The 15,040-nt window shown below is 41.2% G+C and overlaps 1 protein-coding gene across 1 annotated transcript in view; it reads right to left on the reverse strand.

The window, feature by feature from the left end:
* LOC131830143 (zinc finger protein 33A-like) overlaps positions 1 to 15,040 on the reverse strand; it is a 65,889-nt gene that overhangs the window by 20,724 nt on the left and 30,125 nt on the right. Inside the window, 2 exon segments of the mRNA XM_059172518.1 lie at positions 2,307 to 2,364; positions 4,083 to 4,534. Of these exon segments, the coding sequence (XP_059028501.1) occupies positions 2,307 to 2,364; positions 4,083 to 4,534 (510 nt within the window).

The raw sequence follows: 15,040 nt of genomic DNA on the forward strand, positions 1-15,040 counted from the left end.
ACAAATGCCCATATACTGAATGACTCCATTTGTAGGAAATACTCAGAATAGATCAGTCCATAGAGACAGAACACAAACAGCTCGCTGCCAGGGACTGGGTGAATAAGAGAATGGGGAGAAACTCCTTAATGAGTAACAGGCTTTATTTAGAATGATGGGAATATTCTGAAACTCAATTAAGGTAGTGGTTGCATAACACTCTCAATGTACTAAGTGCCACTGAACTCATTTGGTCACTTTAAAATAGTTACTTTAGTATGTGAATTTCACCTCAGCAAACTTTCTTAAAGACATAAGAACAAAGTGTGGAGAATAAAATTACAATGAAAGATGAAGGAGCTAAAACCATGTATCAGTAACCACAACAAAATGAGAACAGATTAAATTCTCAATATAAAGGTCAGAGCATCTCATACTAGGCCAAAAATGTCTAGAGACATATTCCTTACCAAAAAATTATGCTCACAAAGAATACGGAAAATCTTACTAAGGTGCAACACCCTAATGATCCCAAAACCCCCAAGGCATTAAAGTAAGGAATGGATGGTGAGTGAGAATGGATAACATCTCCTTTTCGAATCAAGCAGTTTTCACTTACTTGCTTTCAACTAAGTTGAAAGAGAAATCAGAGTTGAATTAAGAAAACGGTTTCATCTAAAAGAATACTTAAGAATAAATTTAAGCAAAGATACGTAAGCTTTGCATACTGAAAACTACAAAACACTGCTGAAAAAAACTGAAGAAGACCTAAGCAAATGGAAAAACACCTCACGTTCACGGACTGTAAAACCTAATACTGTTAAAATGTCAAAATTCCCCAAAATGATGTACAGATTCAATGCAATCCTTACTAAAATCTCAATAGCCTTTCCTTTGCAGAAATAGAAAGGTTAACCTAAAATTCATATGGACTTGCAAGGGACCTTGCTGTAGAAGAGTTTGGTTGTTTCACAATAAATGCGGAATGACCCATCAATTTTACTTCCAGAAAAGAAGTGAAATAGGACTTGAAACAAAAACTTGTACAAGAATGTTCATAGCAGCACTGTTCTCAATACCCAAACATGAAATCACTCCAAATGCCCACCAACTGATGGATACACAAAAGGTGGACAACACATCAGTGGAGTATCATTCAGCCATTAAAAAAAAAGTAGTGGTACATGCTACGACATGGATGGGTATCAAAACATTAAGTGAGAGAAGCCACACATTTCAGATTTCATATTGTATGTTTCCATTTATACGGGATATCCAGAATAAACAAATCCATAAACAGAAAGCAGATTAGTGGTTGCTAGAGGCTGGGGAGATGGCGGAGTAATTTGCTCATTAATTATGGCACCGCTCATTAAAGGTATAAGGTTTCTTTTTGATGTGATGAAACTATTCTGGAAGGAGAGGGTGGTTATGGTTGCACAACATTGTGAGTGTGTTAAGTGTAACTGAGTTCTACAATTTAAAAAGGTTCAAGTGTGAATTTTGTGTCGTGTATTTTACCACAATTGAAAGAGGAGAGTCAGTCACCAGACTGCAAAAATTTAGATATTGCCCAATCCCCAGGACTGTCACAAAGCGTATCTCATTCTACTGATTACCCTGGATCACTGTGGTCTGCCCAAACTTGCTCCTTCTTTGACAGCCATGGGCCCTAATGCTGGCACAATTCATGTGCAATTCAACTTTTCCTCTGAACTGGACAAGAATTACTCTATGCCCACCATTTCTTTTTATCATTGCAGGACTGTCACTGGAAGGTACATAATGCCACCAAATGAAGCTTATCAAAAAACTTTCTTATGTTCTGGTTTCAAAACTCAGTAAGATCACAAGATGTGATCATTTATCTACAAGGCCTCTTTGCCCTGGTGTAGTAGAGGTCAGCAAACTGCAAACAGTTCTGGCAAATGGCCACGTAATAAATATTTCAGGCTTGCCAAGCTACACAATCTCTGTCACAACCACTCAGCTCTACCCCTATAATATGAAACCAGCCACAACCACCTCATTCAAATGAATGCGCACGGCTGGGTCCCAATAAAACTTTATATAGACCCTGAAATTCATACACTTTCCCATCACAAACTACTGCTCTTGATTTGTTTCTCAACCACCTAAAAGTTCATAGTTTGTGGGCCATAGAAAAATAAGCAGCAGGCTGTATTTGGCCCATGTACTATGATCTGTTGACTTGTGCTCTGCGTTTTCCCTGATTTCTACTATTTCATATGAAGGTAGAGACATTTTATAAACCTCACATATAACAATCACTGTTAGGCAAAACTGTGAACAAATGAACAGCTCACCTGGGATGTGATCATCTTCTGCTGGCCCTGAAGGGTGTGGATAACCGTGAGGGTACAGCTGAGAGGAAAGAACCAACATGAGAGATGCCATCAGCCTGAAAAACTCCACACAGCTGTGGGCAAAACACCCCTGAAGCAGAGATGCCTTGAGAAAGGGCAGAAAGGAGGGCAGGAAGGGAGGGAACAGCCCATGCACAATTCCATAGTGCTTGGACACACTAGTTTTTAAATGCAAAAACATCTGTTTTCAGGTCATCTGGCAGGCTCAACTGGTGGGGCAACCAACTCTTGATCTTGGGGTTGTAGGTTAGAGCCCCATGTTGGGTGTAGAAATTACTTAGAAATAAAATCTTTAAAAAATTTTTGTTTTCTCCTGATTTACTAACAACGTATGCTCTAAAACAGAAAAATGTAAACAACATGGTACACTAAATAAACAAATTAGGAAAAACCAAGGAATGGAACATAATGCTTTCATTAAAACTGATGCAGAGCAAAATATTTCAAGTTATAATGGTCATTATAAACCAGAGAATCCTACTAGTTTCTGAAAAAAGGGATGGGGTTTTAAGGGCTGGTCTTTTTCCAAAGGTCGGGGGGGGGGGGGAGTTTGCTTTAACTCAGTTTCAGGTTCTCAAACATATCTTTTGATTAAAAACAACAAACTGCTTCTGACTTATCTGTTGTCAAAGCAGAAAACAGCTGCCTGGGCCATCAAGCGATTCAATGTCTACTCTTATTTCTCCCACAACAAAATGCGTGAGTAGGAGCAGGTACGTGAAAGAAGACCCATTTCCTTCCCACCCTATCCCAGTCCCATCTTTAAGCAGAGCACAAATAGGTAAGCCTTAAAGACCTTTCCTGCAGTTCCATCTCGGATTCTATGAGACCAGGGCAGAGGGATCGCGCTGGCTGTGCTGTAGTGAGCCGGCCGCTGAGAATCTGGGAGTGGAGGAAAGAGGAAGGGATGGAGGCCGCAGTTTGCTCCTCTGTGGCTGCTAAGCCCTTCTTTCCACATGATGCCCCACATCTCTCCAACAAGCCATACCTTCGGTTCCTGTTACCCTACCCTCCTCTCCCAGCCATAGCTGACATCCCTCCTGAAAGCTGGACAGATACATCCACCATCACCCAGTTTGCCAGAATCTGGCTATGAACGTGGTTCTGGCAGCAGGACCCAAACTGCTTCGAGCTAAGCAAGTCTTTGCCCCGTCCCCTTCACTCTAGATCTGGGGACCAACTGACTGGCGTCTTAGGTGGGGTCCCTGCTCCTGGAACCCTCCATCTCCCTCACAAGAGCTGCCTTGTTCCAGGAAAACTGGGCATAGCCAGTTGGAATCCCCATCCAAGATCTACAGCTCTTGGACCTTCCCGACTCCCTCAATCACAAGCTGGACGTTCCGTAATCGCCAAGTGCTGCTACTGAGGGAACGGGGAAGGGTGCAGCGGGTGAGTGGGGCCTGGATGCCCCCCCCCCCACTCAGGTGCCAGGCTCACAGGTCAGGGAAACAAGGTCAAGGCTCCTGCAGCTGTTTGCTGTTGGGTCTGCCTCACACCCAGGTTTGATGCGGGCAGAGGATGAGGCAGGTCCTTCTAGGCCACCTGGGGCTTGCTCTAATCACCTCCCGGCCCGGCACGCGGTTGCCATGGGGACGCTACACTGACCACAGGTGAACTGGAAGACCAAGAGGAACCGTGAGTGGAGAAGAACAACGTTCCCCCAAAAGAGAAGCGCCCAGCGACGAGCGTCCCGAGGCCGGTTTCCGCCGGTCTTACCGAGGCCTCTGCCGAGCCCTCACTTCGGAGATGAAAACACCAAGCTTCGCTCGGTAACAAGCGCTGGGACGTGCTGGTTCGCATTCGATGCATGAAGACGGAGCAGGACTCACCCCGAGCTCAGGTACCAAAGCCTCTTCCTCCGTCAATCGCCCCTCCGCGGGGAACCTCCCGTTTAAAGGGTCACCTACGCCCAAGCCCCCGGGGCTCACTGGCTGCGCACTCGCCACCTGAGGCCGCGATCTCACCGCGGAAGCATCAGGGACGGTCTTCTCGCGAGGCCGAGGCCGCCTACGCGAACTAGACGGGAGGGGCGCAGCGCACATGCGCAGAAGGCCAGGAGCGACTCCCGCGTCCAGCCACAGGGCCCCTGCAAAGTTTCCCAAATACTTGTGCCACCTCGCTGGAATACGACCTTCAGACTTGGGGGATGTTCGGTAGAACTGCTTGATTTAGCAAATAAGGTATAGGCAGGTGACCTACTGGTAATACAGTTTTATTTTTATTTTTTATTTATTTTAAATTTATTTTTTATTTATTTCAGCATAACAGTATTATTTTTACGCCACACCCAGTGCTCCATGCAATCCGTGCCCTCTATAATACCCACCACCTGTTACCCTGACCTCCCAGCCCCCGCCCCTTCAAAACCCTCAGATTGTTTATTTATTTTTTAAGATTTTATGTATTTGACAGATCACAGGTAGGCAGAGAGGCAGGCAGAGAGAGAGGAGGGGAAGCCAGCTCCCTGCTGAGCAGAGAACCCGATGCAGCCAATCCCAGGACCCTAGGACCATGACCCCAGCAAAAGGCAGAGGCTTCAACCCACTGAGCCACCCAGGCGCCCCTATTTTTATTCGTTGTTTACCCCAAATTATTTAAGTATCTAAATACATACCTATTTCATTAGCTTTTTTTCCCTGATAGATGGGCTCTCCTGGCAGTTCCTTGTTTTGCAGAATGCACTTGCAGAATTTCTTCCAGAGACAGTCTGTGTTCCGTTTACATTGTAACGTATCTTAAACAGTATCCACGTCTCTCGCATTTCGTTTTGTCCTTCTGGACATTCACTGATGAGGAAACACACCCGAGTTAGCATTATGTGTGGCATGAAGTTAACACTGGAAATTGCTCTTCAAAATCTGATTGCAGAAATACATAATACCGTCTTTCATGTCATAATTTGCCTTTCCCATTCTTCAAAATTACATTGGCTCTCTTGATTAATGACTTTTAAAAATGTTGTCCACTGACAAAAGAGAACTTTTTTTTTTTTTTTTTTAATCTTTGCCAACTTTTCCCTTCCTCTTTAAAACTACATGTGATAATTCACTTGTTCCCATGCTGGAAAAGCACTTAGTAACATTTATGTAAAAAAAAAAAAAATCAAATTCTTTAAGAGATGAAACTCATTTTATAAGACAGTCATGGCAAGTACAATGATGATTATCCACAAGTCAATTTATTTTCCTATTCATAAGCATTATTTTCCCTTTTAAGAACAAGCTTGACACAAAGATTTCATCAATTCTTCCTTTGATGCTTTCAGGTTCCACTGAAAACTGGAATATTTAATAATACTTTTTGCTTTTCTTTCAGTTTCCATAATCCTGTTGCTAAGAAGATACTGAAAACTATAAACAAGAGATAAGCAAATTAGTTTCACTCAATGGATTATTTAAAAAGACAACAAGAAAAAATAGTCAACAAGAATATTGGGACATTTTCTTGAGAATTGAAATATGATTTCAGTGCTTTAAATAAACAGAACTCTCTTAACAGTGTTTGTTAAAGAGAGCCAGTGGGTTCCTGAATGCAAGAGAAGTGAAGAATACTGAATGCCAACAAAAATCACATAAATCTCTTAGTCACTCAACTCAAACACAGCATAAATTCAATTACATCAATGTGTATAGAGAGAATGTCAAAAGCTATTTGAACAGCAGGTATCATGCATAGAGGCATATGACATCCAACAGCCCACATCTTCCATAGAATCATTCATGCTTTGTTTCAACTTGGAATAAACATGTCTGCACCTTTATGCAAATATCCTCCAAAATCTGTATTAGTATAGGTATATATAGGAATTATTGTAGCTCCACCAAAAGCAGCACAGAAGCAAGGGGAAAATATTTATTTTCTACATTGTAATTACTTGAATCCATGTGATGCTGTAAAAAGGTGGCACCATTTGATCCTTGATAATCTCTGTAATCATAAGCGGAGCTATTATTTTTGTTGTTAATTTCATCCTGGCACCTGAAATTCTGATTGCAACTTCAGAATCAGAAAACACTTCTGTCAGCAGTACATTCAAACAGTCTGAGCTGAGAGACTGTTGATGATGTACAGCATACTGGGTGCTTACAACTTCTGTTGAAATTACTGTATCTCAATCTGAATTCCTCATAATAGTAAATTTATTTTATCACTTTCTATAGAACTAGTTGAGGAAATAATACAACTCTTATGTTAAACTATTAGTATATGCTGGTTTATACCTGACTGCTATCTTTGCATCCTGGACAGAAACCTTAAAGGAAATTTTTTCTTGCTTAATCAATGTACACCTTTTAGAAAATCTATCACATGATTTACACTTGCATTTTGACATTTTAGAATTCAAATATATGCAGATAAAACATAATACCAAGTACTGCAAAAATTGAAACGATAATCTCATAACTGCATTACATCAGAACTCATAACTAACCACAAAAACGCTGAATCATTGAAAGCATTGCAAACTTGCAAACTAAAAATGTATCGAAGTCGGGTGCCTGGGTGGCTCAGTGGGTTAAGCCGCTGCCTTCGGCTCAGGTCATGATCTCAGGGTCCTGGGATCGAGTCCCACATCGGGCTCTCTGCTCAGCGGGGAGCCTGCTTCCCCCTCTCTCTGCCTGCCTCTCTGCCTACTTGTGATCTCTCTCTGTCAAATAAATAAATAAAATCTTTAAAAAACTGTATTGAAGTCATATTATCACTTAAGTGGATGGAGACAGCTATCCTTAGAAGGCCTGCTTATAAGTTTTACCCATGGTTAGTACCTGGGAACTTGGGTTTTAAAAAGGCTTGAGAACTTGGACTTCTCAAGTGTTCCTACAAGTCTACCTGATAAAAGTGGCTTACATGTGGGTGCCTGGGTGGCGCAACTGGTTAGGTGACTGCCTTCAGCTCAGATCATGATCTCAGGGTCCTGGGATCGAGTCCCACATCAGGCTCCCTGATCAGCCGGGGGCCTGTTTCTCTCTCTCCCTCTCCCTCTGCCTGATGCTGTCCCTCCTTGTGCTCTCCCTCTCTCTACCTTGTCAAATAAACAAATAAAATCTTTAAAAAAAAAAAAAAAAGTGGCTTACCGTGTGCCTAAATTTCTTTGTACAAACAATATGGTTTATGCTGAACACCTACTTTCCTTCTGAGAATCTGGAATTTTAGTATGTGTCAGGCAGAGGGACATACATAACCAGCCCCCATAAAAACTGTGAGCACAGAGATTCTAATGACCTTATATGGTAGAAAACATTCCACATGTGCTATCATAGTTCATTGCTGGAGTTATTAAGCACATCCTATGTGACTTCACTGGAAGAGAACCTTTGGAAGCTTATGTCCAGTTCCCTCTGGACATTGGCCATGAGCCATTCCCCCTTGCTAACTTTTCTGGAAAAATTTTAGCTATGAATATGACTGTATGCTGAGTCCTATAAAACTTCCTAGCAAATCACTGAACCCAAGGATGGTCTTGGGATCTCCAAATCAATTGACATCAGAAGTGGGATTATCTAGAACAGAACAGCACTTACTCATGGAAATATGGCTAAATAATTGTTTTGTCAAGGAAGAAACAGAGCTGAACAGTGAAGCCAAAAACAAACAAATAAGCAAACAGATTTTATTCAGGGCTGTTGCAGTAGGGAAAAAGAGATCTCAATACACAACCAGGCTAAATTCTAAATGCAGCATGGGCAGTAGGAACTTATAGTCGAAGAGCAGGGCTGGGGTCAGTGGATAGAAAATTACTAAGAGGAAACATCAGGGTTAAGGAGGACTTAGGCTAAATCAACCTAACAAGAATCTTGTTAAAGACAGGCCAAGGCAATCAAACATCACCTGGAGGATGAAAAACCAATCAGATATCCAGAGTGATCAGTTACAGACGATGAAGGTTTCTGGTTAAACTGATTTACCCAATAAAGCTACCCAAACAGTGGGAATCAGAAATTTCCAGCCAGGCTTGTCATTTGGTCTCCAATTGCCTGTACCCCACCTTACATGCTTACTTTGCTGATATATTCAATTTCAGCAAACTCCAACTCACAACACCATTGCCTCAGGTTTGCCTTCAATTATATACCCCACTAGTTTTCCATCCCAATTGCTCCTTAAGGAGCTTGTTAGAAGTCCATTTAGGGGTCCACTTGATGGACCAGAACTTAAAGAGGAATTGTTTGAGAAGACAATTATGTCTCTCCCAGAATTGGGTATTTTGAAAGATAAAATATATGCTTTGGATACAACTAGTACTGTCTTGTACTTTGAAGGGAAAGAGGAATGTCTTGGCAAATCCTTGTATCATAGTGTTAGTATATAGAGGGACATGTGATTTTTTAAAAATATTTCTTTATTGGGGGGGGGGCAAAAGGAGAGGGAGAGAGTCTTAGACAGACACCATGCTGAGCAAGGAGCCCAATGTGGGACTCGCTCTTATGACCCTGAGATCAAGACATGAGTCCAAACCAAAGGTCTGTTTAAGACTGCACTATGAAGATACCTGAGATGTAGGATTTTTATTTATATTTTTAAATTTATATTGTATTTTGAGCATCCATGAGCAAGAGATTCCCAGAGTTCTTTGAAGGGATCAGCTCTTAAGGAATGTGTCCATAGTTCATAATAAATGTGGAAATGGGACTCTTTTTTGGCAAAAGCATCCAGTGCTAAAATGACTACCTGAAGTTTGGCCAATTTTGTTGACTTTTGTTTGGGACTCATCCTTTAATCAAAGACCTCCCAAGTGAGGGATGGAAACACCAACATCCCACCAAGTTATATCATCTTTATGATGAATAGTAGTGCCAACAAACTCCTATTGTTGTTCATTTGACTAATCCCAAGGGATTCTCCAGGCAGTTCAGGGGTCTTGAGGAAAGGTGGCCTCCTCTTGCACCACGGTATTTGGCAATGGACTGGGGACAGGGGAGGCGACCCCACCACTGCAGGTGGATTAGGCCAGAGATCCCAGGTTTGGCTCCATCCTATATTAAAGAGGCACTGGTAGCTAGTGAAGTTTGTGAGGTGTTGTTTCCACCACCTAAGTATAATGGGCATCTGCATGTGGAGGACCATAGGCTTAGGGTCTCTGAGATACCCCAGGATATAGCCAGTAATTTGTTGTTCTAATGACGTACTACATGAAGCTAAAAGGTTCAGTCTCTTCTATCAGAAGCTCTTGGGCAACTTATGGCCATGATATGTAGTCCAAGACTCTAGGAGGCATGACATGAAGCTGTCAAAGTCTCTTTAATGAAGGAGTTTCTAAGCACTCACAAGAGTGCCTGTTGATTTCAATATGGACAGATCTTAGAGTTTTTTGGCTGGAGAGAGCCCCACTTGAAGTGAGTTAATTTGTAAGAAGCAACAGCAGTGACAGTAAGCAAAATTTATAGATGAGGATTATGTTATCACTAGAACCTCCAAAAGACTAAAAGATATTGGATTTCTATGTCTTTAATGAGTGTGTCAAAAGAATCTCCTCATAGGAGGATGTCACCAATATCATGTCATACCTGTGCTGCAATGTCAGCCACCTGGACAAAGAGTGATGCAGTTAATAATTTGTCTGCCAAGATTGAGCAGAATGGCAGAACCACTGAAGTATGCTGTGAGTGGTCTGAAAAAGATGTGTTGTGTCCCTTGGGAACTGAAGGTAAACTGCAACTGAAAGGTTATTAAAATAAGCACTGAATAGGACATGCTATCCAAGTCTACAAGGGCAAACTATTTATTAGCTGCTGATTGGACAGAACCAGTAATTTTTAAAAAATATTGGATAGTAGGAGGGCTGTTATGGCCTGAATATTTGTGTCCCATGAAATGTGTATACTGAAGACCTAACTCATCATGTGGCTATATTTGAAGAAAGAAATAAAGTTAAATGAGGTCATAAGGGCGGGGTCTTGATCCAATAAGATTAGTGACTTTATAAGGAGAGCCCGACAGTGAGCTTTTTCTCTTTCTCTCCAGGTGCCAACACCCAAGAGAGCCAGAGAGGACACAGCAAGATGGCAGCTGTTTGCAAGCCAAGAAGAGAGCCCTCAGCGGAGCTGCACACTATCAGACCTTGATCTTAGATGTTCAAAGAGATGGTTCTGAGGTCCTTGAGAAAGACATATTAGGTTGTAAAACTGCCAAGAGGAATTTAAGATTTATGTTCATTCTCAAAGGGGAAGAAAAAGAAAATACAAAGAGAAATGTCTCTTGGCTTTTAGAGGAATATTAAACCTCGTCCTTTTAATTTTTATTTGTCCTCACACCACTCTTACCACTTAAAGTTAATATTGTACTATGATATTGTACTAAGGGCCTAGACAGGGCAATTAGGCAATAAAATAGAAGAAAAGTGATCCACAGCAGAAATAAAGTGGTAAAACTATCTCTGACTGCAGATGATGTGACCTTATTATTTAGAAAATTCTTATGAACCTGACAAAAACTTCAGAACAAATGATCACAGAAGTTTGCAGGGTACATGATCAATATATTAATATCAAATGAATTTGCATATGTTAGCATTGAGCAATCCAAAAACAAAGTTCTCAGTAATGAATTTAACAGAAGGAGTGTAAGACTTTTTTCCAGCTGCACCTTGGATAGTTGTATAATGTTAGATGGAGGAAGTATGACTTTGTTATTGTCCTTATTTGGAGATTAAATATGGAATATGGTATTAGAAACTAAGATCTGGGCACTGCATGTACATACTGCTTCTAGAACATTGGTGCACCTATATCTTTAACTGACAGAGAAAAAGATATATTTTGTGTATAATGCAGTTAATAATGCACTGTGTATATAAACGTAAAAACATATATGCAAGCATATGTATCTACATTCAGTTAAATATGAGTTCACATTGATTTTTCCAGCTCTCACCCACTACCACATGGATCACTCTAGCATCCTTTTCTTGCCCATCTGTGACATCCCAAAGCAACAGTGATAAACCTAGCTCTTCCCATCTGCTACACATTTACTTAATTGTTTCATCCCAGAGTAAATGTATAGCAGTACCAGAATTGTTAACCTGTACCCCACGGAAAAAAACTTTTTCAACTAGGGTATAATGGTTATGTGCAGTTCTTTGTCTTGAGGCTTATAGTCTCCACGCATTTCCATAGTTACTTAAATCAGCACACGTGACCCTCCACCTCCTTCAATGAGGTGGTTCCATAATTAGTTTACAATCCCTCCTGGAATCCTTGGAACCCCTTAATGGCTTTTTAAATCTGCCTACATTAAGTTTCCTTATTTATACTGTAAAGTCCTACAGGTCTGAACAAATGCATAAAGCCATGCATCCACTATAATGGTATCCTACAGAATAATAGCTTCACCACTGAAAAACTTTCCTGTGAATCATCTGTTCAGTCCCCTGAACCTCCCCTTGAAGCCTTCTAAATGTTAGTCTCTATAAATCTGGTTCTTCCAATGTCATATAAAAATGACTGGGTGGGTTAAGCCTCTGCCTTTGGCTCAGGTCATGGTTTCGGGGTGCTGGGATTGAGCCCCACATCAGGCTCTCTTCTCAGTAGGGAGCTCCCCCCGCCCCCCGCCTGCCTCTCTGCCTGTGATATCTCTCTCTCTCTCACTCTGTCAAATAAATAAATATAATCTTAAAAAAATTAAAAATAAAAATCAATCATACATCAAGTAGCTCTTTCAGACTGGCTTCCTTAACTAATATGCATTTAAAATTTCTCCATGACTTTTAGTGGCTTAATACACCATTTTTTAAATGACTGAATACTATTTCATTGTATGGATATGCCAGTTTGTTTATCCTCTCATCTACTGAAGGGTATCTTGGTTGCTTCCAATTTGGGACATTATGAATAAAGTTGGTATAAGTATTTGGCTGGGATATTCGTGCCTAGAAGGGGTTAACCCAATAGAGCAACAGTTCTTGGGAACCTCTTCAACCGAGGACCTTCACAGGTGTCTCCCTGGTGATTGTTACGAGAACATTGTAAGGTTTGGCTTGTTTTCATTGCAGCTTCTGTCTCAAGACTAAGCTAATAAGGCTCCTGTGTTTTGAGAATATTGAGTTATGGCCTAAGTGTCCAAACCACAAAGGTCAAAGCTGTCTGATATCTCTGCATGGCAAGCTACTCTCAGGCCAAAATAGAAACTAGATGTAAGAAGGCAATTCTATTACTGTGTGGTATAAATTGGAACTCTGCAAAATAAACTTTGGCACTTGCTTGATGCGTTCGCCTGTGTCCCTCCTGCTCCCCACACTCCCTTCCTTCATTCTATCCTTCAACCCTGTTCCCTCCTGTCTCGCCTGCAGTGACAGTATTCATATGCAGGCTTTTGTCTAAACATTAAGTTTTCAAATAAGTTGAGTAATTACCTAGGAGTGCAGTGCTTGGATTACACCAGACTATGTTTAACTTTGTAAAAACCTGCTAAAGTTTGCAAATATTTTTAACCTCAATATATAGTAAGAAATACACTTTAATTCATGATCCAATATAAACACAAACATACATTTGATATTTATCCATTGAATATTGACAATGTGCCATAACCTAGGCACTGTATTTATAGTACTAACTAAAATAGAGAAAACTCCCAGTTTTGATGGTATTTACATTCTAGTGAGGGAATATAAAGAAAATAAGCAAGACATTTCATATGCTAAATAATGCCTCTGTAAAAAGTTACAGTAGGAAAGAGAGCAGTTTACAGAAAAGGAAAAACTATGGAGACAAGATAAAACAACAAATCCACACTTCCCTTGTCACCCTGTGTGAAGCTATTTAGCAGCAAATGCTTTATTCCCCCTTTATGGTTATTAGTAAATACCATTATAAACTGTTTGCTTTCTGCTGGCAAGGCCAGCAATACACTTTCACTGTCCTACCTCAGGGGCTTATCAACTCTTCAGCCCTATATCACAGTCTATTCTACAGACAGCTGGATTGTCTTTATCTTCCACCCGATGTCTTGCTGATTCATTATACTGGTGATATAATGCTGGTTGAACCTACTGTGCTAGGGAAGTAGCAAATACTCAAGACACATTGGTAAGACACTTGTCTGCTTCAGGGTGGGATCTAATCCCACAGAAAGGCAGGGGAATGCCACCATGGTAAAATTTCCAAGGGTCCAGTGTTGTAGGGCATGCCAAGGTATTCCTTCTAAGGTAAAGAATGAGTTGCTCCTCCTACCAATAGGAAAGAGTACAACCATTATTGGGCCACCTTAGATTTTGAAGACAGTATACACCACATTTGGGCCTGCTACTCTAAGCCATTTACTAAGTGAACAGAGAAGCTACCAATTTTGAGTAGGGTCCAGAACAGGAGACTGTTCTGCAACAGATCCGAGCTGCCAAGCACACTGCTGTGCCATTTGGGCTGTATTAACCAGCAGATCTAACATTGCTTGAAGTATTGGTAGTGGAGGGTCCTGCGTAGAGTTTTTGGCAGGCAACTATATGTGAATCACAGCGCATACCTTTAGGATTCTTTAAGCAAAACCATGCATCCTCTGTAAACAACTATTCTTTTGAGAAACAGCTTTTCGCATGCCTGATGGGCCACAGTGTTAAGACTGAACACTTAACCCCAGGCTACCAAGTTACCATGTATCCTGAACTGCCCATCAAGAACTAGGTGTTGTATGATCCACCAAGCCATACAACTGAGTACTCAAGCAGCCCTTCATCATTTAATGAAACAGCATATACAAGATTAGTCTCCAGCAGATTCTGAAAACTCAAGTATGCCCATGACCTCTACTGACGCCTATATTCTACCCTCTTACTGTCTTCAATTCAAGCTATAGTATCATGAGAAGTTTACGACCAGCTGACTGAGAATGAAAAAGCTCAGGCTCTATGTACCAAGTGCCCAGTATACGACCAACAACTGATGCTCCAGTGGTGTATATGGCAGGGCCGAAGAAGGTAGTTTCTCATGCCAGAAGCTCACAGGCAATTAATGGCAATGATGGATGGTCTACAAACTCCAGGAGGCATGAGAGGAGATTGCTAAGGTCTCTAGAGGGAAGGAAGGGCATTGATAGGAGTGCCTGTTGATTTCAATCTGGATTGATTCTAGAGTTTATTTTTGGAGAAGGTCCTGTACAAGTTGAGTCAATTTGAAATTAACAGCATTAGTGAATTAAGTGAACCTTGTAAGTGGAGAACAAGTTGCTTGCAGAACCCAAAAAGGACTAAACGATTTATTTGCATTAGCATCCTGTGTGCTAAGAACACACAAGAGAGAGAATTGTCAATAGCTATTTCTTGATAGTGCCAGGGATGGAGCAGCCCTTGGTTTACCAATACTGAGCCAGATCTTTGCAAATATGTATGGGAAAATGAATTATCCACTTTTGTGATTCTTTTGTATCTGTATGTCACCAATGAATGTGTGAAATAGCTCCTCAGAAAAGGATGTCATCAGTATCATACCTGTGCTCCTGAAGAAATGTGGATGCAATTAAGATACTGCCTGCAAAGACTATGTGCAGAGGCAGAGGTGCTGAGATATCCCACTGGTAGCCTGGGAAAGGTGTACTGTGCCCTTCGGAGGTAAAGGCAAATTGTGGCAGAGGCTATTAAAGAGGGCACTGAACAGAATATAGTAGCCAATTCTGTGAGAACAAAATCTGTAGTGGTGGCTATTGGGCTAGAAGGAGTAATTTCAGTAAAGTGGTGCTGGGTC

This window comes from Mustela lutreola, chromosome 4, assembly GCF_030435805.1.
Source record: "Mustela lutreola isolate mMusLut2 chromosome 4, mMusLut2.pri, whole genome shotgun sequence".
NCBI lineage: Eukaryota > Metazoa > Chordata > Mammalia > Carnivora > Mustelidae > Mustela > Mustela lutreola.